The 25150-nt window shown below is 42.1% G+C and overlaps 1 protein-coding gene across 1 annotated transcript in view; it reads right to left on the bottom strand.

Annotated features, from left to right (window-relative positions):
- LOC114025853 (vitellogenin-like) overlaps nucleotides 1–25150 on the bottom strand; it is a 50033-nt gene that overhangs the window by 9172 nt on the left and 15711 nt on the right. Inside the window, exons 8-14 of the mRNA XM_027839379.1 lie at nucleotides 23721–23848; nucleotides 11928–12031; nucleotides 9171–9336; nucleotides 3887–4069; nucleotides 2969–3121; nucleotides 2563–2707; nucleotides 962–1120 (exon numbers count right to left, since the gene is read on the bottom strand). Coding sequence (XP_027695180.1) covers nucleotides 962–1120; nucleotides 2563–2707; nucleotides 2969–3121; nucleotides 3887–4069; nucleotides 9171–9336; nucleotides 11928–12031; nucleotides 23721–23848 — 1038 coding nt within the window. The remainder of the gene's footprint in view (nucleotides 1–961; nucleotides 1121–2562; nucleotides 2708–2968; nucleotides 3122–3886; nucleotides 4070–9170; nucleotides 9337–11927; nucleotides 12032–23720; nucleotides 23849–25150) is intronic.

Genomic DNA, 25150 nt, shown 5'->3' with positions numbered 1-25150 from the left:
GATGAAGTGTGGCATAGTACACAGAGAATTGTTTTGAAGTCAGGAAGACCTAGTTCAAGTTTGGTTTCCAACACATACTGGTAGTGTGATGAGGACAAGTCATTTAATCTCTCAATGTCTCAGAAAACTCTAAAAACAGGTGTTGATCTGTATTGGAAGTTTTCTTACCGGGAATACCCTGTACCAATAAAATCACAGATCTGATCCAAAAGTAAAATGATCCCGAGAAGAAATGTTTCCTAGAACAATCCAGTTCTCACATTAGCCAATCTCATGAATGCATTCATTACATAAATATTTATTGGGAGTGACCTCTAGACACGTGCCTGCATTAAGTGCTAGGGCAGATACAGAGATAAATAAAATACAGTACCTTGTCTTGTGAAATTTACAGTCTACTAAGAGACACAAGATATAAACAAACAACTACCAGAGAAAATAGAATGTGGTAAGTACATCCAAGAGGCATGGGAGAGACAGAAACTTCAGGCTAGACGAATCAGGGACGGCTTGGTAGAAGAATTAGCATTTATGCTGAGCCTTGAGGGAGGGATAAAATTTCAACAGGCAGATAATTGATGAAAGATTCTGAGTGTGAGCAAACTCAGGAAAGGGTGGAACATATTCAGGAGACAATGAATAATAGTCCTATTTGGCTGAGGTATGCAGTCTGTAAGAGAGAGTTATATGATATAAGGCTTAGGAAAAGGAGGTTGGGGCTCTGATTCTTATAATCAAGCCACTGCTCAGATTCTTAAAATCTAGCCAATAGCTTACTAATGTTCAGACTCTTTAAGAGTTTGCCCAATATGATGGATGTTCTAATAAACCTTGTCTTTGACTGGAAAAAAAAAAGGAGGTTGGGGCCAGGTTGTGAGGGTCCAAAATGAGGTTCCATCAAACCTCTTCCAAGAACTGTTAACAAGGAGAAAAAAAGCGAGCTGATTGGGTTTGATCATACCTGAGCGAAAGGTGACATCTGAATAGGAGGAATGTTTCCAGGTCTCAGATTCAAATTCCTGGCTGAGGATATCATCGGGGAGGGAGTCCCGAAGAGAATGTTTGAGAGGGTCATCAGTCTCTAGCAGCTGAGAGAGGTGGCTCCAGACGAAGGCTCCCACTGGAGCCAGGGAGAGGCAGGATAAGGAATGGGATAATCAGTGAGGAAGAAAGCAACATACTTACAAAGTCAAGTCTGGGAACCATATTTTGGGAAAAACATTGAGAAACTGGAGATCATCTAGAGGATGGCAAAGCAAGATTGCCAGTATCCTTGAGATTGTGCCATATAATTATCAGGTGGAAGAACAAGGGATGTTTAGTCTGAAGAAGAAAAGCCTTAAAGGGGACAGGATGGCTTTTTCAAGTTTTAGAAGGGCTCTCATGTGCAACAAGGATTTGGGCAGAACCAGAAGCCATAGGTAGAAGTTGCAAAAAAAAAAAAGTTAGGCTCCGTGAAAGGAGAAACATTTTAATAATTAGAGTTGTCAAACAGTGGGATGGCCTGCCTTGAGAAACAGTGGGTTCCTTCTCACTAGCTGTCATCAAGGCAAGGGATCCATAATGGATTGGTGGAATGTTGGGTTCAAATTTACTGCGAACATTGGAGAAATTCTTATTCATGGATGGGCTGAACTAAATGGCCTCTAAAATCCCTTCCAACTCTGAAATTCTATGATTCTAAAGAGAGATACCAAGCATCTCAGTACCCCCACTCTGCAAAAAAAAAAAAAAAAAAAAGACTATATATCCCTACATACCAGTGCTTCCCCAGTAACTTGTTTCCAAAGCCTGTGCCCTTCTCTGGGAAAATGGAAGCCAAAGGGCCTTTTTTAAACCTGAAAATTTATCTCATAATTAGGATCCTAACACTGCTTCGTGTCAGTTCAGCCTTAGGGTAAAGAGACTCATGGTCTCCCAAAACATTTTATGATAGAGGGATTTTCTTAGTTTTGGAGGGGAGGGGAAAATGTAAGAATCCAGGTCTCTCTGTGTTTCTGGTTATTATGAGGATCAAATGAGATAATTTAGTATAAAAGAGTTAGTGTTGGAAGGGACGTCCAGACATCTAGTCTAACCCTTTAGATGAAGTAGATGAGGAAACCAAGGCCCAGAGACATTATGCTGCAAATTATTTGGGGAAAAAAAAAACTATAAAGTACTATACAAGTATAGACAGGAAGTCGGATACCAGTGTTCTAGTCCTATGTTTGTGACCAAGGACAAGTCCCAACATCTCAGACTTTTAGTTTCCTCATCTATAAAAATGGGAGTTACCCTATATGCTATATGTTCTCTCAGGTTCTTTCCACCTGAAAGTCAATGGCTTTTTCTTATGATTCTTACTTACAATTATTATAACTTCAACATATTTTGCTTCATATCAGCCCCAATGTGATCTATTTCCATTCACCGAGCACAGTCTACTCTACAGTCTGTGTGGGCCAAGCCCGCCAGATTCCAGGATGCCATTATGCATTCCAGAAATATTGTTTTCCCAGTCTAGAACTGGCTGGCTCTTCCCTTAATTCCTGTGGAGTGGAGCCAATCACTTCCACTGACCTTGGGTAGACTGCTCTGCTGCCTGAGTTTCACGCACCAAGGCAAATGCTTCTTCACTGGGACATTTCATAAAGAAGTAGTAGGCAGTGATGCGGATCTCGGCATCTTCTTCTGTGGCTTGGTACAGCTGGGCAAGCCCAGAGCGCTGACAAGCGAATGGTAAGGAACCAATACAATTTAGATTAATGGCAATGATACGAATGTCTCACATTTGTGGAGCACTCAGTGGTTTATAAATTCAATTCAATTCAGCAAACACATTTTAAGGCCCAAGGTTAAACATCTAGGAGCCAAGACAGAGCCAAACCTCCGAGCTGTACCTGAAGCTTCCAGCTCAATGAGAACTGCTTTTCCACCATTACAACACAGGTGCCAATAAATCATAGCAACCATAAGAGAAGCTCACCTTCACAGAACAAGGGATCCTCCGAAAGGCCTGGATTGCAGCCAGCCTAATTTCAGGGGCATTGTCTTTCATGGCTGCACAGGAGCTCAGGATGGGAGTGAGAGGGGCTGCTGCCATGCCTGCATTGCCAATGGCCTTTAACATGAGCTGGAGCTGAAACAAAACAGGCAAGTGTGTTGAGAGCAGGACTAAAAGTTAGGGGCATTGACCAGCCCCTACCAGTCACACAGAGCCATAACTAAGATGGAGTCATGGGGGCTTTTCCCCAGGGTGGGAGTGCTTCCTTCCCAAAGCAATCCTCTAACCAGAGAAAGACAGAGGAAGGAGAAGTCAGATCCTGGCAAGATGGTCCCAGGATAAGGAGGAGGCAGGAATGGGATCTGCTAGAGGGATGCTATTCCTCCAGACCTGATGCAGTATAAGGGTTGTGAAATACCCAAGTATCCAGGGGATGAGAAGCAGGTAGATGTCAATTCCCGTGGGGACCACTTTTCACCAAAGAAAGGGAGCCTTAGTTTCCCTGAGGAGTATGTTCTCCAGAAGCCATTTCACTCATGGAGAGGGGTACCAAAGGGATAAATGACAGGGCTAAGAAGCCCTTCAAATGACTTGCTGCCCAAAGAAAGAGAATTTTGAAGGACCAGGCCTTCAGAGGACAAAGATCGAACTGCTCGGGGGCAGAGGGCATCCCCACCCACACTGTGTTCAGTCCAAGGAAAAGGATAGCACAGCCCCAGCACAAGCTACAGGCTAAGAAGCATTCCCAATGCTGAACTATTCCAATTCCTCAGGAGAATTTGTGACAGTTCAGCCACCACTGTGGTCATTGCCCTGTTTTCTTACTTCCCCACTCAGTGTTACCTTAATCTTTCTCATTATACATTGGTATCAATCCCTCCAGGTTTCAGATCTCCTTACCCGGCCACTGTCCTTGGATACCTGAGAGCTACAGTTCTCTCCTAAGGCTTCTTTAAGGATCTTCATTAATGAGCTCACCCCTGGGAGTCTCTCACAGGCCCCACCTGCCATGCAAAGGCTATGCACCAGGGCAGAGATGCTGAGAAAGGCACTTGAACTCACTGCTGGGGACTGCAGCAAAGGCTGGAAACAGAAACAGACTCTAACATTAGAACCCTGCTCCTCATACACAAACCACAGATTTCAGACTGACATCAGGTAGGCCTCACAAGGGGTCAAGTGAGAAGTAATTAGGAGAATGTTCTGCTGCCTATCTCTGCTCCACTTGATGGGACTATTCTTTAGGGAAGAAAGGTTGTCCTGAGGGAGAGCAAGGAGGATGAAACTCTCATCACATTGCAAGATAGATGGAGATTGTGTATATCTATGTATGTAATTAAATAATGTATGTAATATATGTATGTAATTAAATAATGATATATACAGTGTTTATGTAAAATATGACAGATTATTTTTCATATATCTTTAATATCTATTATGTGATATATTTTGTATAAAAGCTTTTTATATATTTATATGACATTTTAATATATCATATATTAAAGTGTATGATATTTATACATAAAGCACTTTACAAATATTAAAATTTTTTTCACTTCGAAAACCTTAAAGTGCTATATGAATGTTACCTATTTTATTAGTAGTAGTAGTAGTTCTGTCATTTATTTATCCATTCAACAAGCATTTAAGCACCAACTGTGTCCCAGGCATGATATTAGGAATAAAAGGGAAAAAAAAACAACATTCCCTGCACTCAAGGACCTTATGGTCTGTTAGGGAAAACAACACATATGTAGAAAATTCGTTCTAAAATCTATACAAAGTCATTTCCAGGGGTAGGGCTTTAGCAACTAGGGGTGGGAGAGAGGAAGCAATCAGGATAGGCATTCTGTAGGAGGAGGTGGTTGAGTTGAGCTTGGAAGGAAACTAGGAATTCTAAGGAGCAAAATGAAGGGAAGAAGGCTATTCCAAGCTTGTTACGCAAAGCTATAGAGTCAGGAGATGTTAGGTCCCTGTACTGAGAAGAGTAAGCAAGCCTTTAGACTGGAATGTAGAGTGTGTGATAGAGGATAATGTACAGCAAGCCTGGGAAAAGACAATGGAGACAGATCATGAAGCATTTTTAAGCCAAGCACAGGAGTGGGTACATCATCTTAGCAGTAAGAGGGAGCCACTGAAGCTTCTTGAGTGACACAGTCACTATTGTGCTTTGGGAATATCCATTTGGCACTTGTTTGGAAATCAGATTGGAGGAGGAGGAGACTAGAGGCTGTGGGTCCACAGTCTAGGTGAGGGGCGATGAGGGCTTAAGCTAGTAGGTGGTGGTTCCTGTACTTATCATAATCTACTTTGCATGTTGTATTTCTTGGCTGTATAGGAGAGTGAATACAGTACTGGTTCAGGGAATTCTACCCCAGATTTATACTAGCCATTTGACCATGGGCAAAAAACTTAACCTGTTCGAGAATCAGTTTTATTAGCTAAAAATGAGAATAATCATGCATGTAGGATACAGGGTAATTCTGAGGACTAACTGAAGGAATATACATAAAATGCTTTGCAAACCTCAGAGTGTTATATAAGCAGCAGCTAGGTGGTACAGTGAACAGAGCACTGGACCTGGAGTTAGGAAGACCTAAATTCAAATCCAGCCTGTCATTTATTATACGTGTGATCCTGGACAAGTCACTTAACCTTTTTTGCCTCTGTTTCCTTGACTGTAAAATGGGGATAATAATAGTATCTAACTCCCAGAGTCATCGAGAGGATAAAATGACATAGTACTTGTGCCTTAAGGCATTATATAAATGCTAGCTACTGTTAAATCCTTATAATTTCTTTCTACTCCAGACTAAGCAATGCCAATTCCTTCACCAACCTTCATGCAGTATTGTTACCATTTCCCCCACCCTTTCCCATCACTCCCATCATTGTGGTTGATTCTCTTTCTCTGGACTTCCTCCAGTGTGAGTGTGTCCTTCCTAAAATGTGGTACCCACAGGGGAACATGATATTCCAAATGTGATCTGGAACTCTCATCTTTTCTCTGATTCTGGGTACTTTTGTTGCTGCAGTTCGGTCATTTTCAGTTGTTGCTGTTCAGTCATTTTCAGTCTGACTCTTCATGACCCCATTTGGGCTTTTCTTGGCAAAGATACTGGAGTAGTTTGCCATTTCCTTCTCCAAGTTATTTTTTTAACAGATGAGGGAAACTGAGGCAAACAGGGTTAAGCAACTTGCCCAGGGTCATACAGCTAGCAAATGTCTAAGGTCAGATTTGAACTCAGGAACAGGAGTCTTCCTGACTCCTGGCCCAGTACTCTATCCACTGTGCCACTTACCTGCCCCAATTCTGGGCACTATTCCCCTCTTAATGTTGTCAGGTTTTTTGGTTGCCATTTGCATTGCCATTCCATGCAGGTATTCAGAAATATACTGAAAACCTCCCATTATAGGAGAGCACAGCATGGCTTCTTCCCATTCACTTTGAGAGTGTCTCATAGACCACTGACAGTGCAATTGAGTAATTATGTTGTTTGTCTTGGAGTCAGAAATACCTAGGTTTGAATCCTGCTGCAATCACTTATTTACCTAGTTGACCCTGGACAAGTGATTTAGTCTCTCTAGGTCTCAGTTTCCTCATCCGTAAAATGAGGCAGTTGGACTCAATGACCTCTAAATCTATGATCCTATGACTAAAAGATAGAGGGGAATTCTATGCATCCTGATGTGAAATGATTACAATGTGAATTATATGCAAGTAAGTACATGGAGAAATTGGTGCTGTGAGTTGGGGGATCAGTAATACTAGATTTTTTTTAGCGTGAGACCCCACGAATGCTGCAGCACAATTCTCTTCATGCACAGACTTAAAAAAAACAAAACAAAACAAAACAAAACTAGGAAATGCCAAGGGATTCGTTCTGTCCTTTCATCATTACAGTCATCATCAAATCTCAGGGTGATTTTAGTTTTATACACAACACACACACAAATGTACATTTTTATTTTCTGAATTGACACAAAATGATCACTTATTAACCCTTCATACCAGATGTCAAATTTTCTGGATTCTCATCCTGACTCAGGTAAGCAGTCTCAGCCCTAAAGTGACAAAATGTGCATGCTTCCTTTCCAATTCATATAACTAGCTTCCATTTGATTTATTTCAATTACTTGAACAAAACTACATTTGAGAAGCTAATCCCACAAGATAGCTCCATATTGAATAATGATCCCCCTCAATTTTCTCCTCATATTGTAATTATAATTCTACATTTATTTTCTCTTTTCTTAATGTATATTCCTTATGGTAAAGGAATTTCCCTTCCTAAACTTCCACTGGAAAATCTATGCTTTTTTATAGGCCCTTTCTTTGCCCTAGTAGGTTGAGCTCTACAGTATAATGTACTGGAGATGAGCTTTAGATAAATGCCTGTATTCGAATCCTGGCTCTTCAAGAATGTAAGCTTCTTGAGGGCAACAACTATTTTCATTTTTGTATTTGTATCCTCAGGATCTAGCATAATACTTGATATATAGGAAGACCTTAGGAGGTACTTGTTGAATTAAACTGAATTCTTAATTTACTGTTATATGGCCTTTTTAAGACTTACAAAGTGATTTCTCTATAACAATCTGGAAAGGTAAATAGAGATTATAAATTAATCACCAGGCTTTTATTAAGTTCTTCTATGCTTCAGATACTGTGACAGGACTAAAGATGGAAAGATAAAAATTAAAGAGTCCTCAGCTTCAGTGAGCTTACATTCTGTCATCTCAGAAAACTTTCCCTTCTGCCTATGATTTTAGATATCCCTTGCTCCTTACTTTCCTAGGTTAAAATAGCTTCTAATGGGTCCAAGCTCATGAGCTAGAGTTCAAACCATGTTATGGGAACAGAGACAGGATTAGAGGCAATTCTCTGGAGTAATTTATCTTAGCTATGCTCCTTGGTAGCTTGAACACATCCTGATGATGTAGTGGAGACTGAAAAACCTAAATCGGAGCTCCTTGTCCTCAGGCTTCAGTTAGAACTCAACACCTCTCTAATACTCTATCCAAGGTCCTGACCTCCAGTGACACTCTTGGCCAGCCATGCAAACTTAAGGAAGGAGACACTTGGAAAGCGAGACAGATTGATGCTTTGGGGGTGGAGGTGGAAACAAAGGCAAAAGGGGGCTATTGGAAGGAAAGGAAGGGGGGAAGGCTAGAAGTATACAGTTAAATCTGAAACAGGAAGGAAAAATTGGACATCAAAACTATCATTTATGGGAACTCTCTGCCCAGTGTTTAGACATTGCCACACACATGACTAGTATTCTTCTCTGTCAGAAATGCCCTCTACTTCTAATTCCAGAGCTACTAAAGGCTCCCACACAAGTGACAAGGAGAGCCTTCCTCCCATATTGAGATCAAAGAGACAAGCCAGAGATCAGCCCCAATTTTATGGGCTCATCCTTCAAGATGCCACATTTAGCAAGGATAATGTCGTATCTTCTACAATCCTATCAAATGCTTACTGAAACTCTCACACTAGGAATCATTCAACAAGGTCCAAATTGATGTAGATATGGTCTTTTCTCATTCCAGCTATAGCCCTGGATAATTCAGAATCATCACTAACTCCCAAATATAAATACAGGACAACAGATGCTGAGTCACTTCCCCAGAGGGCATTTAAAGATTTCACTCTGGTCTGGTGGACCTGGGTTCAAATCCCAGCTCTGCTATTTATTATTTGTCCGACAGTGGACAATACAAGTTATCTGGACCTTCTTTACTCATCTATAATATGAGAGGGTTGATTGAGAAGCAGGATGGTATAGTGGATAGAGTGGTGGACTTAGAATTAGGAAAACCTGTGTTCCAATCCTGCTTCAGATATCTATTAGCCATGTGACCCTGTATAAGTCATTAAGCTTAATGACTTATTAAGCTTCTCTTGGCCTTAGTCCCTTCATCAAGGTCCTTTTACAGATCTAAATCTATGAATCCTATGGGGGAGGGGGTAGATCCTACCACTTATACTTTAAAAGAATAGGGTAGACACAATAACCAGACGAACTTGGAAGGTCTGGCTTTCAGTCTGGCATCACAGGGATTTCTCTAGTCTGTCTTACGTAGGTTGTCAGACTCATTGTCGGGGCCACTATATGCCTTCTTGAATAATCCACAGAACATCAGGGTCATGTCTAGACAAAGGGGGTGGAAGCTTACTCACCAGCAGTAAATGAATCATGCCAGCTGTGGGCTGAGGGACAAATGCCAAGGACCAGAGGAATGACTCTGCCTCCTCGTTTTCCACATCCCCAGACATGATGAGCTCCTTCATGAGGGTAACACAAGCCTCTGTTCCACAGGAGGGCAGAGCATCCACCAGGGGTTGCCTGAAACAGCCATGGGCCAATCAATGGTCATCATCAACATAAGCCATCCCCACCACCATGATACCTCCCCAAGAATTAAGATGGCTTCAGGAAACACAGGACCTCAGGAATATATCCAGCATTTGGTTGTGCTTTTGCATCCGAACTGATGCTGGTGGGAAGGGAACAAGGACTGATGAAAAGTCTTTTAGCACATTAAATAAACTATGACTAAATTGCTTACAATTAAACACCTAATTTTGTGAGCCTCTCCCTTTTGGGAACTATAAGACCCCATGGCATTTCTACTGTTTTGAGTTGTCTGAGTCTAGTGTGGAATAGTGGATAAAGTGGACAGCTAGGTGATGCAGTGACTCAAACCCTGGGCTCGGACTCATCTTCCTGAGTTCAAATCTGGCCTCAGACACTTACTAGCTGTGTGACCCTGGACAAGTCATTTAACCCTGTTGGCCTCAGTTTTCTCTTCTGTAAAATGAGCTGGAAAAGGAAAGGGCAAACCACTCCAGTATCTTTGCCAGGAAAACCCCAAATGGGGTCACAAAGAGTCAGATACGACTGTAAAATGACTGAATAACAACAAAAACCAGTGAATAGAGTGGTAGCCTTCAAGTTCCAATCCTCTCAGACATTTATTAGCTGTGTAACCATAGGCCAGTCACTGAACCCCTTTGTGACTCGTTTTCCTCATCTATAAAATGGAGGTTCATTCCAGCTTCAAGTCTATGATCTTATAATCTGTGATTTCATTGGCATAAAGAACATTCACGGTGTGGGAGCTTCTTCTACCAGTATAACTCATCTATTCTTATAACCTAAGAGTTGCCTGAGACATTGAGGAGTCCAGTGACCTGTCCATAGTCATAGAGCTAGTTTGTCTTAGAGGCAGGTCTTAAACTCAGGTCCTCTTGACTTCAAGGCTTACTCTTTGTACTCCATCCATGCAGCCTATCAATTTTCAAAATACTTTCACATACTGGAACTTATTTGATGCTTGCAAATTATTAAAAAATTATTGAATCCTATGAGAATGGCAGGGCAGGCATTATTAGTTCCATTTCTCAGATGAGGAAACTGAGGCTCATAGCAGTAAAGTGATTTGTTCAAGTTCATGTAACTAATGGCTCTATTCTGCAACAGGACAGTGCTGGGGCTCATGAGAAACTCAGAGTTGCCCTTCCCTGCAGAACTGGGGCTTGAACCCACCCACATCTTCTGATACCAAGCCTAGTGTTCTTTCCATCAAACTGCATCTACTTCAAGAGACTGTGACCTGGCTTGGAGAGTTAGAAAACAAACCTAGAAGTATAACCTTTGTTGAATGGTAGCTTTGGATGGTGGGAAATGAATGCAAAGGTTTAGGATCTTGAGGTCACAGCATAGAGGGGAATGAATCTCTCAGAAATCCCTTTTCTCAAAACACAAAGGGCAGTAGGGCCTGAGGGTGAGCCTCTTTGACTCATTAGCACTGGCAAGTGTCAATCACAGGCCATTCTTCCAAGAAAGCAAGAGAAAAACAGAGATGCTCCATTGTCAGCAACCAGAGGCAGAACCTACTGACTGTGGGACTTTGGATAATAACAACAACAAACAGCAACATGACTGAATCCTGTTTGTACAGTCTTCCAAAGACCTTTGTCATTCATAGCACTATTAAGGACTTGGGTCTCCAAAATAAGAACTGTGAAAAGAGATGGAAAGCTTTTTGAAGAGGTTATCTGCCTTGAAAAACTCTTTGATTAGATAGAAGCAGAGCAGTAGAGAAAAATGAATGTCCCAAGAGAGGCAACCAACCTCACAGAATCAGGACTACATCATGATCCACCATGGTACCCAATGGCACCCCCAAAAGGCTGCTATGATTGGAACGGTATCATCCAAAGACCTCTAAGAGGGTAGAGCAACAAGTCTGGAGCCTTCCTTCTGTGTTGGCCTTAGCCCAGTGCGCAGGTGTGCCTTTTAGCGAGTCTGCTTAGACGGCAAGCCAGATGGGGCCACCCAGTTCACCTATTCCCTCTTAGTTTTCTTCCAGTGTTTATGCTCTCTCTCCATGCATGGCTTCTACTTGCTGGCCAGAGAGTTCCTGTGTATAGCAGGTGCTGATGCTAGCAGAATGACTCCCATGGCTGGGCATGTTAGACATGTACCCCAATCCTGCTATCTTCCCCCTCTTCCTGAGTCCTTTCCCCAGGAATGGTATCCAAGATATATTTGAATGCTAATTCCATCTCTGAGCAAGGGGGTCCTGTTCTGTGGGAGGGAACAATACCAGCCTTTATGTATCTTGGCCCTTTAGCTCTCTATTCTGTGACAGGACAGTGCTGGGGTCCGTGGGAAACTCAGGGTTACCCTGCCTGACTTGCCTTCCTGGCAGACTTCCCAAGACATACCCCAAAGTCTGGAGAGTGAGTCCCAGGTCAGTGTCACTCAGAGGAGACAAGCTGAGAGACAGATGGAGGAATCTTATTATCTATCCCTGTGGCATCCAAATCACACATGAGGCAGTTCCCAGATCACCCGGAAGAATCTCAAAGCCCAGGCAAAGCCATCCTGATCTTTCCCCAGGGCCTTTGCTCTGGGAAACAGCCTCTTACCAATTGTCTCTGCACTTAAATGAAGATCTTTGCCAGAGATCCATCAGTGCCTCAGCAGACAAGCCCCTCAACTCGAACACCAGCTCCATGAAGAGCTCTGTAGTCTGGGAATAAAGGGGAAAAAATGTGAGCCATCTGGAACACTCACTGGGCAGAGACTTTGAAAGGTCATCTTATCCATCCCACTGCTTCTACACTAGGCAAGAAAACATCCAAGGCAAGGCTCCAAAATTGGGCAAGTCACCTCTCCCCCCCTTCTGGGCCTTGGTTTCCTCACCTATAAAATAAGTCCCAAAAAAGGGAAGGAAATAAGCAATTATTAAGCACCCATCATGTACCAGACATTGCACTGGGCATTTTATAAATATTATCTCATTTGATCCTCACAACAACCCTCACAAAATACCACCATTTTATAATGCAGATAGGGGTAAGTGACTTGCTCAGGGTCACACAGCAAGTGTCTAAGTCAGGATTCTAACTCAGATCTGCCTAACTGCGTATCTAATGTTCTATTCCCTGTACCTCTCAGCTTCCCCAGGTCATTTTATTAATCCGCTGCTTCCAGATAGACTCACAGATTAATTGTACTAAATAAAGACCCAAAACAGGACAAGTCATTTCCTCCAGATGGCTTTATTCAGTTTGTTGGCATAGCAAATAGTGTTGGGCAATTGGAGTTTGATTCCTTCTCAGATACTTACTAGCTGTGTGACCCTGGGGAAGTTACTTAACCTCTGCCTACCTCAGTTGTCTCATCTGTAGAATGAAAGGGTTGGACTCTAAGGGCCCTTCTAGCTCTAAATCTAGGATCCTATGGATCTTCTTGGGTCTCAGTTTCTTCATCTGTAAAATAGGGCAGTTGGACTGGCTGATGTCTGAGGTCCTTTCCGGTTTCTAACACAGTAATAATTAGATTAAGGTTTATTATTTATTTATTAATGTTGGTTTCCCCATTGCAAATTAAGCTTCAAAATAAGTCAGTCTCCTTCATTTTAACCCTACTTGGTTTCAATAAAAATCTGAAAAAAATACATCAACCATTATGAAAAAGTTTTATTTCTTAATCTTTTTTTTTTTGGTGAAGTAATCGGGATTAAGTGGCAGCTAGTAAGTGTCAAGTGTCTGAGGCTGGATTTGAACGCAGGTCCTCTTGACTCCAAGGCCAAAGCTCTATCCACTGTGCCACCTAGCTGCCCCTTATTTCTTAACCTTTTGTCTGGATTGTGTTGCATGTGGTCACTCACTGTATCTTCAAAATGTTTACAAAGAAATAACTAAGTACATTTGGAGAAGTAATCTCTGATCTCCAGAGGGGATTTAAGAAACTTTCGTCACATCCTCCCATCCACAGTCTGTACCTTTAATCTCAAGTTTATCACCTCAGCCATAGGTACAAACTAGATGGTGGTCAGGGCCAAATAATAATTCACATTTTTATAACACTTTTAGGTTTGCAAAGCTACCCTCTGAGGTAGGTTATGAAAATATTATACCCATTTTACAGATGAGAAAAGAGCATCAGAGAAATTAAATGATTTGCCAGGGATCACACTGCTAGTAAATATTATAAACCAGGACTTAAACCCTGGCCCTTTCTGACTTCAGGTCCAATGATCTTTCCCTAGTACCATGATGCCTCCAAACTCCCTATTCCTGTCTTGTCTGATCTGTCTTGATCTGGGGCCCATGTAAGACCAATGTCACAACCTCAAACGACACTGAAAGCTCCAAATACCAGGATCCTATAACTGTCAGGTCCTGGAACAAGCTGCTTTTATAATTCTTTAGACCCAGTTTCTGTGAATGGAGCCCCTGTTGTTTGTAGCTCCTACTGAGCCGGATATTGGCTAAGAAACTAGCCTCCCTCTCTGGCCCAATGAAGCCTCTTTACTCACATCATGCTTTCTAGACAGGGCCCTGGGGGGTTGTCTTTTCATAATTCCCCTCTATGTCCCTGAACCTGAGGTTTTCACTGGCCGTTCCCAAAGGGCCTACATGTTCCCTCCCAGTGTCCTCTCACCTTCCAGATTCCAGCTAACTCCAATACTGGAGGGGCTAGGGGTTGGGGAACTCTATTTCATGAGTGGCATTTGTATGAAAGGTGCTCAGTTCTTCTGAGTGCTTGGCATTCCCTACAAGAATCCTTCATCTTAGACATGCTCTCCATTTCCTGAGATTGCTGGGCAGAAAGCCAGGATCTTGGGAATCAGGCATGCGTTTCCTGCTCACTGGTGATTTCCTTTCCATTAACATCTTTTAGTGTTTTCTAGGTTCTGAACAGATTTTTCCTTAAAAATAACTCAACTTTTCATATTCTTTTGTATGCCAAAATATTTCTCACCCAGGGTGCCTTGTTCCATATTCATTCCCACACAACACGTTGGGGCTTACGCTTTAAGGGAGCTAGGTGGTAGAGTAGATAAAGAGATGGACTTGATTTCAGAAAGACTGGTTTAAATTCTCCTCCAGTCACTAACTAGTTGTGTAACTCTGTATAAGTTACTTCATCTCTCTCAGCCTCGGTTGACTCATCTATGAAATGGGAATATTAACAACACCCTCCTAACGAGGTTGTTGTAAGGATAAAAATGAAATAAAATAGGTAAACCATTTTGCAAATTTTCAAGTGCTATATAAATGCTCGCTATTATTATTATTATCATAATCAGTTAGTCTAAAACACCTAAGTGCCCACCATATGTCAGGCATTGTGCTAAGCGCTGGGGATACAAAGAAAGGCAAACTACTCTCAAAAAGATCACAGTCTAATGGGGGAGGGAAAAGGCAAACAACTATGGACAAACCGTGTGTGTGTGTGTGTGTGTGTGTGTGTGTGTGTGTGTGTGTGTGGGTGTGTATACATATATACAAGATATATGCAGGATAAGTTGGAAGTGATTGACAGAGGGAAGGACTAGAAAGGCTTCTTATAGAAAGTGGGACTTTGGCTGGGACTTGAAGGAAGCCAGAGAAGCCAGGAGGAGGGGATGAGGAGGGAGAGAATCCCAGGCATGGGGCAAAGTCAGGGAAAATGCCTGAAGTCTGGAGAGGGAGATTTGTGTAAAGGATAGCCAAGAGGCCACTGTCATTGTATTAGTCCATTTACCAATGGAGGTAAGAGGGATCAGATTATGAAGGGCTGTAAAGATGAAACAGAGGATTTTGTATTTGATCCTGGAAGTGATAGGAAACCACTAGAATTTATTGAGTGGGGTGTGGGGAAGAGCAGTGTGTGGGGTCAGGGGGATGACATTGTTAGAAGTGTGATTTAAGCATATCAGTTTGACAGCTGAATAGAGGATGGATGCAATGTAGGGGAGATGGTGGCATGGAGACCAACTAGCAAGTTTCCTGGCATGAGTCTCTTCTCACTGAATGAGTGTGTGACACTTTCCAAGGGATCATTTATTTCTCTTCCCTATACCAAAATCCCATGGATCATCAAGTGCTTTCTGGAAAGACCACCACTTAATCACAAATTATACTTCCTTTCCAACTGTCAAGCTTGTTTCTTTCCAAGAATTCATGAACATTCTTTGTTTCTTTCCAAGAATTCATAAAAATTCCAAAAAAAATCTGGCATCTATAGGCCATGGAGAATCAAGTACTTGATATTTGCTGAATGGAGTTGAATTTGTTAATACTCAAATATTTCTCTCCAGCAACCCAAAGAAACAGTCTCACATCCCATCTCTCCTCCCCGGATGCTCCTTTACTTGGGTCCCACCTACTTTCCCCTACTATTATTTCTCTCTCCGCTTGCCTCATTCAATCTACATCCTCAAGGGTTACACATCCATCCTGTGAAGTACCAGGCCAGAGAGATTCTCTCTTTTTAAATACAAGTTTTGTTTTCTGATTAAAAAGGCAAATCTTACCTCCCTCCCAGACAACTATAAAGAATTTAAAGTCCAGAGACTAAAGGGACTGTGTCCTAGGCAACCCTGTCAGCCTTCCCAAAACCCTCTAAAGGACAAGGTCATGACAGAAGCTTGTCACCGCTTGAGGTGGTTTCTGAAATGTCATTTTAAAATGTGTCCTGCTTCCCTCTCTCCCCAGCCCCACCCCCTCCTGCTCAATCTAGTTAGACTGGCATTGTAGGAATCATTTTGTTTTGTTATTTAGTCACTTTTCAGTTGTTATCTACCATATTTCACCACATAATCATAAAATTTTATGCCAATTTTTTTGCAAAAAGGTGGAGGTGCAACCATTATATGAAGCTTTTATTTAAAAAAATTTGTGCTGGTACTACTTAAAACTCATTTATCACTAAACTGTCTTTGGTACAAGAATAGGATGCACAGAATATTCATGAATATATATTAAAATTGAATACTGGCAATGCTTGTGCTCTGAGAATTCTAGGCTCACAGCTCACAATGAGTGAGAGATAAGTATGTATCCATATGCCATTGATGAATACATTGTCATACCACTTAAAAAGTAAACAGAGCAGCAAACAGAATTATACCATGCGATGATTACGAAACGAAAGGTTGTAAACCAGTTTTTGGACTGGAAAAAAAACCAGGGTGCAACTATTATGTGGTGAAATATGGTAACTCTTTGTGATCCCATTTGGGGTTTTCTTGTCTAAGATACTGGAGTAGTTTGTCATTTCCTCCTCCAGTACATTGTACGAATGAGGAAATTGAGGCAAATAGGGTTAAGTGATTTACCCAAGGTCACACAGCTAGTAAGTATCTGAGGCTAGGTTTGAACTCATGAAGATAAGCCTTTCTAATTCCAAGCCCAGTGCTCTATCCACTGAACCACCTAACTGCCCTAGGAAGCATTTACTTCCCTTCAATTGTACAGAATCCCAGGAAGAAACCAAAGCGACCTACCACTTAGCCATTTGCAGAGTTAGCTGCCTCCACCTGCTCTCAATCTAACTCTGGTGCCCAAGGAACTAGATTCAAATCCCACCTATGATACTATCTGTGTGACCTTGGGAAAGTCATTTTACTTCTTTGGGCCTCAGTTTCCTCATCCATAAAATAGGAAGGTTGGTCAAGTTGGCTTCTGAAGTCTCTTCTAGCTCTGGCATCATAGACTTAGAGCTGGCCATTGAGACCAGTCCCTCCATTCTACCTAGAAAAGAACTGAAGCACAAGAGATTAAGTGATTTGCCCAAGGTCACAAAGTTAGTAATTATCTGAAACTTAAACTCATTGAGAGCAGATATTGTTTCAGTACTTGCACTTGCAACCTCAGGACCTGGCACAGTGCCTGGCCTATAGTAGCTGCTTCATAAATACTCGTTGATAGAGGTAGGATTTGAACCCAGGTCTTCCTGACCCCAAGTCTCCTGGTCTATCTACTACACCAAGCTGCCTTCTCATAGTCCTCTATCTGTAATCAAATGATGCTGGGAACTCTGGTGAGACAGAGGCTTCACAGAGACTGCTTAACCTTAGCTTCCTCAGTCAGGATTAAACAACAGAGAGGGAGAAGGGGTGGCAGAGAGGTAATTATTAAGTGCCAAGCACTGGGCTAAGTGCTTTGCTACCATTTTCTTATTTGAGGAAGTGAGCCTACATTGCTGTCAGAGAGATTAAATTGCCAATAACCAAAACACAGTGTCAGAGCTAGAAAGATCCTTAGAGGTCATCTTGTTTAACTTTTTCATTTTTGTTGTTGTTGTTTAGTTGTTTTCATCGTGTCTGACTCCTCATGGCCCTATTTGGGGTTTTCCTTCTCCAGTTAATTTTCCATCTCCAGTTCATTTTACATATGAGGAAACTGAGGCAAACAGGGTTAAGTGACTTGCCTAGGGTAACACAGCTAGTAAGTATCTGAGGTCGGATTTGAGCTCAGGAAGTTGATCCTTCCTAATTCCAGGTCTGCATTCTATCCACTGTGTCACCTGGCTGCCCTAGACAGACCCTTACAAGTCATCTAATATAAACATTTAATTGTACAGAGAAGGAAACTGAGTCCCAGAGAGGTTAAAGACATTCATGGGTGTTTTTAATTTGTTTGTTTGTTTTAAAGAGCATTGGTTAAGTGATTACCCAGGTAGTAACTAGAAGGGCTGTGATGTCAACATAATCCTTGCCCTGCCCTTCCAGATCCAGGGCCCTTCTGATTGCCTCTCAGCAGTGAGGACCCTGGAAGGAGCGACCAAGGAAAGAAAAGGCATTGTCTTCTCCAGAAGTCTTTACGGAGGTGAGTGGATCACTCTCGACTCTTCGCACTATTATTCATCGTCAAGGGGATGGTTGGGACATTTGCAGATATGAGTGAATTGCACCACTTTGTAGCACAACTAGTGAATGAACCCTGAAGCACCCCACTGTGCCATGACATGACCTTTGAGGACCACTGGAATAAATAATCTATAAGATCCCTTCCAACTCTATAACTTGTGAATGGTTAGACAGACAGATCTGTAAGCCGACTTTCAAACCTAGACCATTTTGCATACGGCTCCTACTTGGTGGAGAGGAGAATGACTCAATCTGCAGGCCTGAAGGAGGCTTTGGGGAAGAGAAACATTCTTCTTTCCTGCTTTGAAAGAGGACTGTGGATTGGGATCGACTCCAGGGAGGAGATTCTCTTGCAGACATTTTGAGGTGCCCATTTCCCCTACAAATTTGCAAGAGACCTTTCTTCAACATGTCCCTGATTCTGGCTTGCTTCCTCAAAGACTCAGAGATATTCCCCCTTCGGTGAGATCAGGGTCAGATTGCAATGAGAGACAGCACAGAGAGGTGGCAAAAGAGGTGCATCATTAATTAAATGTTTACCTTTGTGCTGGGCCCTGGGCTCTAAATAAGGAGGACTCTCCTGGATCACAGAATGCCAGTCAGTGGAGACCTCAGAATTATTTTAGTTTAAATTATACATAACAAAAATTCCTGACAAGTGGCCTGTTAGCCTTTGCTCAAGAACCTCCAATGAGGGAACCCACTACTTCCCAAGACAGCTCATTTCATTTCTAATCGTTGGGAAATTTGTGGGAAATTTGGATCAAATCTGAGCAAGAAGGTAGGCTGGACTAGTAGACTAGCAAAGGTAATTTTTCTGATCTAGGATTCTAAGAAGCTAAAAGTTTGCCATCAGCTCCCAGATTCTTGGTGGCTCTCAGGATTAGCTGCCACATTTTATGCAAACGATCTTTGTTATCTCATCCATAACAATGACTCCACTAGCTCCCCCCTTCCTGCAGCTAGAGTGGTGGCTTGGCTTTGTTCTTAGGATAATGGCATTCTCCTTGGGGGGACAGCAGTAACCACAGGCTGTCCAGCAGACAGGGAGCATTGCCAGAGCTCTGGGCTGGAAATGCTCCAAGCTTCAGAATCCAAAGTCATATCATCCTCCCTTTGCTTCCTTCCACTGACCCATGTCCTCACAATACTTGCTCTTCTATCACTACAAAAGAATCAGTTTACCTTGAGTATCAGCCAGCCCATGTCACTAGTTTTCAAAGTCAAGGACACCTTTAAAATTGTATCCACACTTGATGATGCTGAGTGTCTTGAGTTTAGACACATTTATATCATCCAGTTTTGTTTTGTTTTGTTTTGTTTTACCAGGGAAATGAATACATATGGCTAACCATGTGATTTAGGCAGCTAGGTGGCACAATGGATAGAGTCCTGGAGCTGGAGTCAGAAAGACTCATCTTCCTGAGTTTAAATCTGGCCTCAGACACTTCCTACCTATGGGACCCAGGGGAAGTCACTTAACCCTGTTTGTCTCAGTTTTCCTCATCTGTAAAATGAGCTGGAGAAGGAAAGGTCAAACCACTGCAGTATCTTTGCCAAGAAAACCCCAAAAAGAGTCACAAAGAGTTGGATATGACTGAAAAATAACTGAACAACCACCACCATATCACCCTTAGAGGATACATGGAATGGTAGTTTATAAAGAGCTGGTCTTGGAGGCCAAAGGCCTGGGCTTAAGTCCTGCTTCAGTTGCTCTGGACAGTAGAAAATTATATAAGAAAAAGTAGTTGCTAAAATGCATTGGTAGAGAGGGTCTCCTCACTGGGAGTTTCCAACCAATGAAATTGTAGGCGTGAAACCTCCACCCCAAAATAAAAAGTCCAATTCATGGATCCAAAAAATTATAGGCTCAAAAGACAGTTCAACCTCCTTCATCTCTCAGATGGGAAAAATTCAGGCCCAGAGAGATAATGATGATGACCTTGTACTAGTTTTCTGGTCAGAGGACCTGGGTTCATTTCTCACCTCTGCCAGTTAGTACCTCTATGACCTTGGTCAAGTCATCTACTGTCCGTAGGCCTCAGTTCCCTTATCTGTAAAATGAGGTGTTTGGGATAGGTGTCTTCAGATCTGTGAACCTCCAATCACACAGCAAGTTAATGGTAGAGCCAGGACCAAGCCTCAGAACTTTTGTCTCCCAGCCTCTTGCTCTTTTCCCTTAATCCAGTTTGGTTTCTTGGGGGGAAGGTAGGGGAGGAGACTCTGGAGGTCAAGTTTGCTTTCAGAAGCCATCAATGTAATAGTAGCGTAGGCTCAGGCGTTTCATTTTGATCCACAAGCTGGAGAAGGGGCTGGGCACTCTGGGAGGAGGGAGCTGGGTACTCTGGGAGGAGGGCCCACGCCACAGGCTTGATGGGACAGAGGAACAAACATTCCATCCAAACCCCTCCTCTGCTCCTATGTATGAAATGAGGCTCCTGTCCAGGGAGCTGCCTGGAGGAAATGAACATAGCCTTTGGAGCCCCAAATGGGCAGTCCCAGAATCCCAGAATGCTTCAGCTCATTTCAACTACACTGTGCTCTCTGAAGCCCCGTGGCCCCCTGAAAGCAATGAGTCAAGCAGGTATTTATTTTGGAAACTTGATGGGTCAAGAATAAATAAACAGATGTGTGTTTGAACTCTCTCAAGCAGATGTGTTGGCTCAGAAAGGGAGTACAGAGCCCCTTTCTCTGCCCTACACGCTCCAGGTTTTGCACGGGAAAGTGCACACAGCACCATGAATGACCATTTGTGGCAAAAAGAATTCATGTAGTAACTATAACCAACATTCAGATTTCACTCGTAGGTTTGCTCCTAAAGCAGTTTTTCTCTCTCTCCCTCTCCCTCTCTCTGTCTCTCTGTCTCACACACACACACACACACCCACACACAGTAGCTCACCTTCTCCTCCCAACACGTATAAGGGCTGCCATTATGCTTATTCCCATTCTACAGGTGAGAAAACTGAAGTTGATAAGAGACTTGAGCCAGTAAGGAGGTGAAGGACTTGAATTTAGGTTTCCTGGCTGTAAATCAGTCCTCTAACCACTCTGCTATACGGGCTCTCTAACAACAGAGATGACATTTTATGGTTACTCAGTTCACCTTTACTTAGATCATCTCTTTTGAGTCACAGAATGCATCTGGGAGGTGAACAGGGCAGGTATCATTATCCCCATAGGACCTCATTGTACAGATGAGGAAACAGAGGCACAGGGACTTGATCAGGGTCAAACTGTTAGTCTGAGGTGGGATTTTAACCCAGGCCTTCTTGATGCCAAATCCAGCATTCTAGATCCTCTGTCATGCTGCCTCTCCTTTGCAGATGTCTAAGTTGAAACTGAGGGAGATGAAGTGACTTTTCCAGTTTCACTTAGGGTTCTGCCTAGTTTTCTAGATCCAAAAGTGCCTGACACTTTACTCTTTCAAGAACACATATGTTTATTTGCATGACACCCCAAAGTCTATAATAACACAATATGCCAGAGATGCTATTATGGAACGTAAGGCCCAAGACACACATGGTGTCCCATCTTAGTGGATAATAAAGAAGATCGGCAGCTGGGTAACACAGTGGAAAGAGTATTGGGCCTGGAGGCAGAAAGACCCAAGTTCAAATTCAACCTCAGTTACCCCCTAGCTGTTTAACCCTGGGCAAGTCACTTAACCTCAGTCAACCTTAGTTTCTTCATCTTTAAATCGGGGATAATAATGGCAATGGGGTCATGAAGAGCTGGGTGTGACTGAAATGACTGGACAAATAGCATCTGCCTCCTAGAATTGTTAGGAGGATTAAATGATATATTTATATAATACTCTGAGAACCTTAAAGTACCATACAAATTATTAATAGCCACTATTGTTATTATTTATATAGTGTTTACATATTTATTATTTAAATTTGTGGCTAAATATAATAGCATCAGGGACAGCTAAGTCACACAGTGGACAGAACATTGGGCTTGGAATCAGGAAGACTCAACTTCCCAAGTTCAAATACAGTTTCAGACACTTCCTAGCTGTGTGATCCTGGGCAAATCACTTAACCCTGTTTGCCTAAGTTTCTTCATCTGTAAAATGAACTGGAGGAGGAAATGGCAAACCACTCCAGTATCTTTGCCAAGAAAACCCCAAACGGGGTCAAGAAGAGCCAGACACAATTGAAAATGACTCACAGTAGCATCACCATAAGAATCCTGCCATTAAAAAGCTGGGCTTTGTTATCACAGAACAGATTTGCGAAGTTCTTTTAATATGGACCACTTTCCTTTAGACAGGAGTTGAAGACATACAGCTGGAGAGAAAAAACACTGAGTGTGTTATGATTCCTTAGCCAACTTTTAGAATTTCTCCTTTTCCTCTTAAAAGGCTACTAAACCTTTATCTCTGCAGCTGGTCATTCAAAATGGGAGAGAAGGAGATCCTGTTGGGTCCTTCTGGCTCACAGAGGATGGATTGCTAGGAGCCAAAGAACAACAATAATAACAATAGCTAACATTTAAGATTTGCAAAGCACTTTGTTTACAATCTCATTTGATTCTCAGAACAACTTTGTAACTATCCATCCAGGAAGCATATGTTGAATGTCACCAACTCTTCCAAACACTCTAGGATCGCTATAATTCCATAGTGCATCCTGCTCTGAGTTCTCCCTTCTTCACTCTACACATGTGGGAGCGAGAAGGGAAATTAGGGCCATGTGTTTCTGAGGTGGGTAGAGGGAAATCCTCAAAGCTGTGGTCAGGACTGAGCTACATACAGGATTCCTAAGCAGCTCTAGCGTCTTCCAGTTTCCCTTTCAGACTTCATGCTCCCTGCTGCTAGCCCAAACTTGGAAAATTTGGAGTCTGGGGATTTGGTCACCAACTTCACCTTCTTTGTAGGCTCCAGAGGACTTCCCTTTATATCAATCTCAAGGGGTCTCACACCTTTACCCCTAATCAAGTGTGCTGTACCAGCTGAAACAGTTCAAGAAAGCCAATTACTAAATTTTCCATGTGAGCATTTATACCCTAGAAATCAGCAAATGCTACAAATCAGGGCTTGCTTTATTGTATTTTTGATTATCTAGAGTCAGGTTCTAGACTCAAGAAGGGCAGCTAGGTAATACAGTGGATAGAGCGCCAGGCCTGGCATCAGGAATCTTCCTCTTCCTAAGTTCAAATCTGGCCTCAGACATTTACTAGCTGCCTGATCTGGGCAAGTCATTTAACCCTGTTTGCCTGTTTTCTCATCTGTAAAATGACCTGGAGAAGTATGTGGCAAACCACTCCAGTATCTTGGCCAAGAAAATCCCAAATGGACTCAGGAAGAGTCAGACACAACTGAAAACAACTGAACAACAACAGACTTAAGGAAGTGAGGGAGAACATGTTAATAATGCAGATTAAATTAAATAATGAAGAAAATTAAGTTAAATATTAAATTAAATAACAAAGAAAAATTAAATAACGTAGATATAAATGTCATATATACGTTTTTCTGAGGAGCTGACTGTTAAATATTTGCCAGCACACTCCCACCCCTATATGACCCGTAGAAGACTCCAGGAGAAGGCTACAAAAATCAGCTTACCTCAAAACTTGTGGCCTGAGCAAGGCACAACTTCCTCACAGATTCAGCTACATCAGCTACCTGGGACTGGGGGCCCAGGCCCTCCCACTCATACAGCAGACTGCTCACATAAAATTTTCCATAATCTGCTTTGGAGACAAGAAGCCCAGATAGAGGGGGTTAATGCAACAGGTTATAGAATGCTACCTTGCAACTTTCCCCATCACAGTTTTGATATATAGTGGGTTGGCATAAGAAATTAAATAGGAATTTGGGGGGAGTTTTGGGGAAGCCACAGATGACACATGAAGGCCAGAAGATGACACAGAAAAGGTTTAGAAACTCAGAAATGCATAAAATAGATGTACAGTATTGTATAATATCAACATGTTTTATACCATAGGAGCCAAAGAACAACAATAATAACAATAGCTAACATTTAAGATTTGCAAAGCACTTTGTTTACAATCTCATTTGATTCTCAGAACAACTTTGTAACTATCCATCCAGGAAGCATATGTTGAATGTATAGTATTGTATAATATCATCATAATAACATAATTAATATCATAATAAGTCAGACTTCTTTTCTTGTATAAAGGGAGAGCCAAAAAAACCTAACCGGAGGTTAGGGGCTTAGCGCCTCCACAATTGGAAGGAATAATTGTAACTGACCTCTAAGGACCCCTTCCCAGTCTGTGATCCTAAACAGAATGATTCAGTAGGGGAAGTATTGCTTCTAGCCAGATCTCTCCTCTATGAGAAGGGAAGAGACGGGAAGGGAAGGAGAGGAGGAGGAGGGAAGGAGAGCAAATAACAAAGAAATAGAAGCTGAGAGATCTCATGAGATCATTATAACGTGCTTCGTAGCCAACTATAGGGACAAATTAGGGACCAAAGTCCAAACTTACAAATTCAGTGTATACAACTGGGGATTCAAATATAGAAGCAAAGGCAATTAGTTCCTGCCCTCAAGAAGTTCACCTTCTAATAGAGAGAGGCAATAAATAAAGAGAAGTCAGGGCTATAGAGGGATATTCTGGTTTGTAAAAATTATAGGTAAGGTCCACAGAGCCATAGAGGAGTAGATTGTCATGCTCTTTTTGGTAGCAATGGAAGTATTGATTTGATCAATTAAAAAACATTAATTAAGTAGTTTTTAGTGCAAAGCTAGGATACAAAGGCAAAAAAAAATTCCTTGGCCTAAAAGGAGTTCATTTTTTTTTTTAGCAAGATATAATAATAATAATGATAGCTAATGCTCAGCAGATAGAGCACTGGGCCTACAGCCAGGAAGACTTGAGTTCAAATCCTGCCTCAGATATTTACTAGATATGTGAACCTGAGCGAGTCCCTTACTCTCTCTCAGACTCAGTTTCCTCAACTAAAAAACAAGGATAATAATAGCACCTACCTCTCAAGCTTGTTGGGATAACCAAATGAGAGAACAT

This window comes from Vombatus ursinus, unplaced genomic scaffold, assembly GCF_900497805.2.
Source record: "Vombatus ursinus unplaced genomic scaffold, bare-nosed wombat genome assembly UNPS02014832.1, whole genome shotgun sequence".
In the NCBI taxonomy this organism is placed as follows: domain Eukaryota; kingdom Metazoa; phylum Chordata; class Mammalia; order Diprotodontia; family Vombatidae; genus Vombatus; species Vombatus ursinus.
Note: the sequence above shows the minus strand (reverse complement) of the source record. Positions and strands in the feature narration are given on the sequence as shown.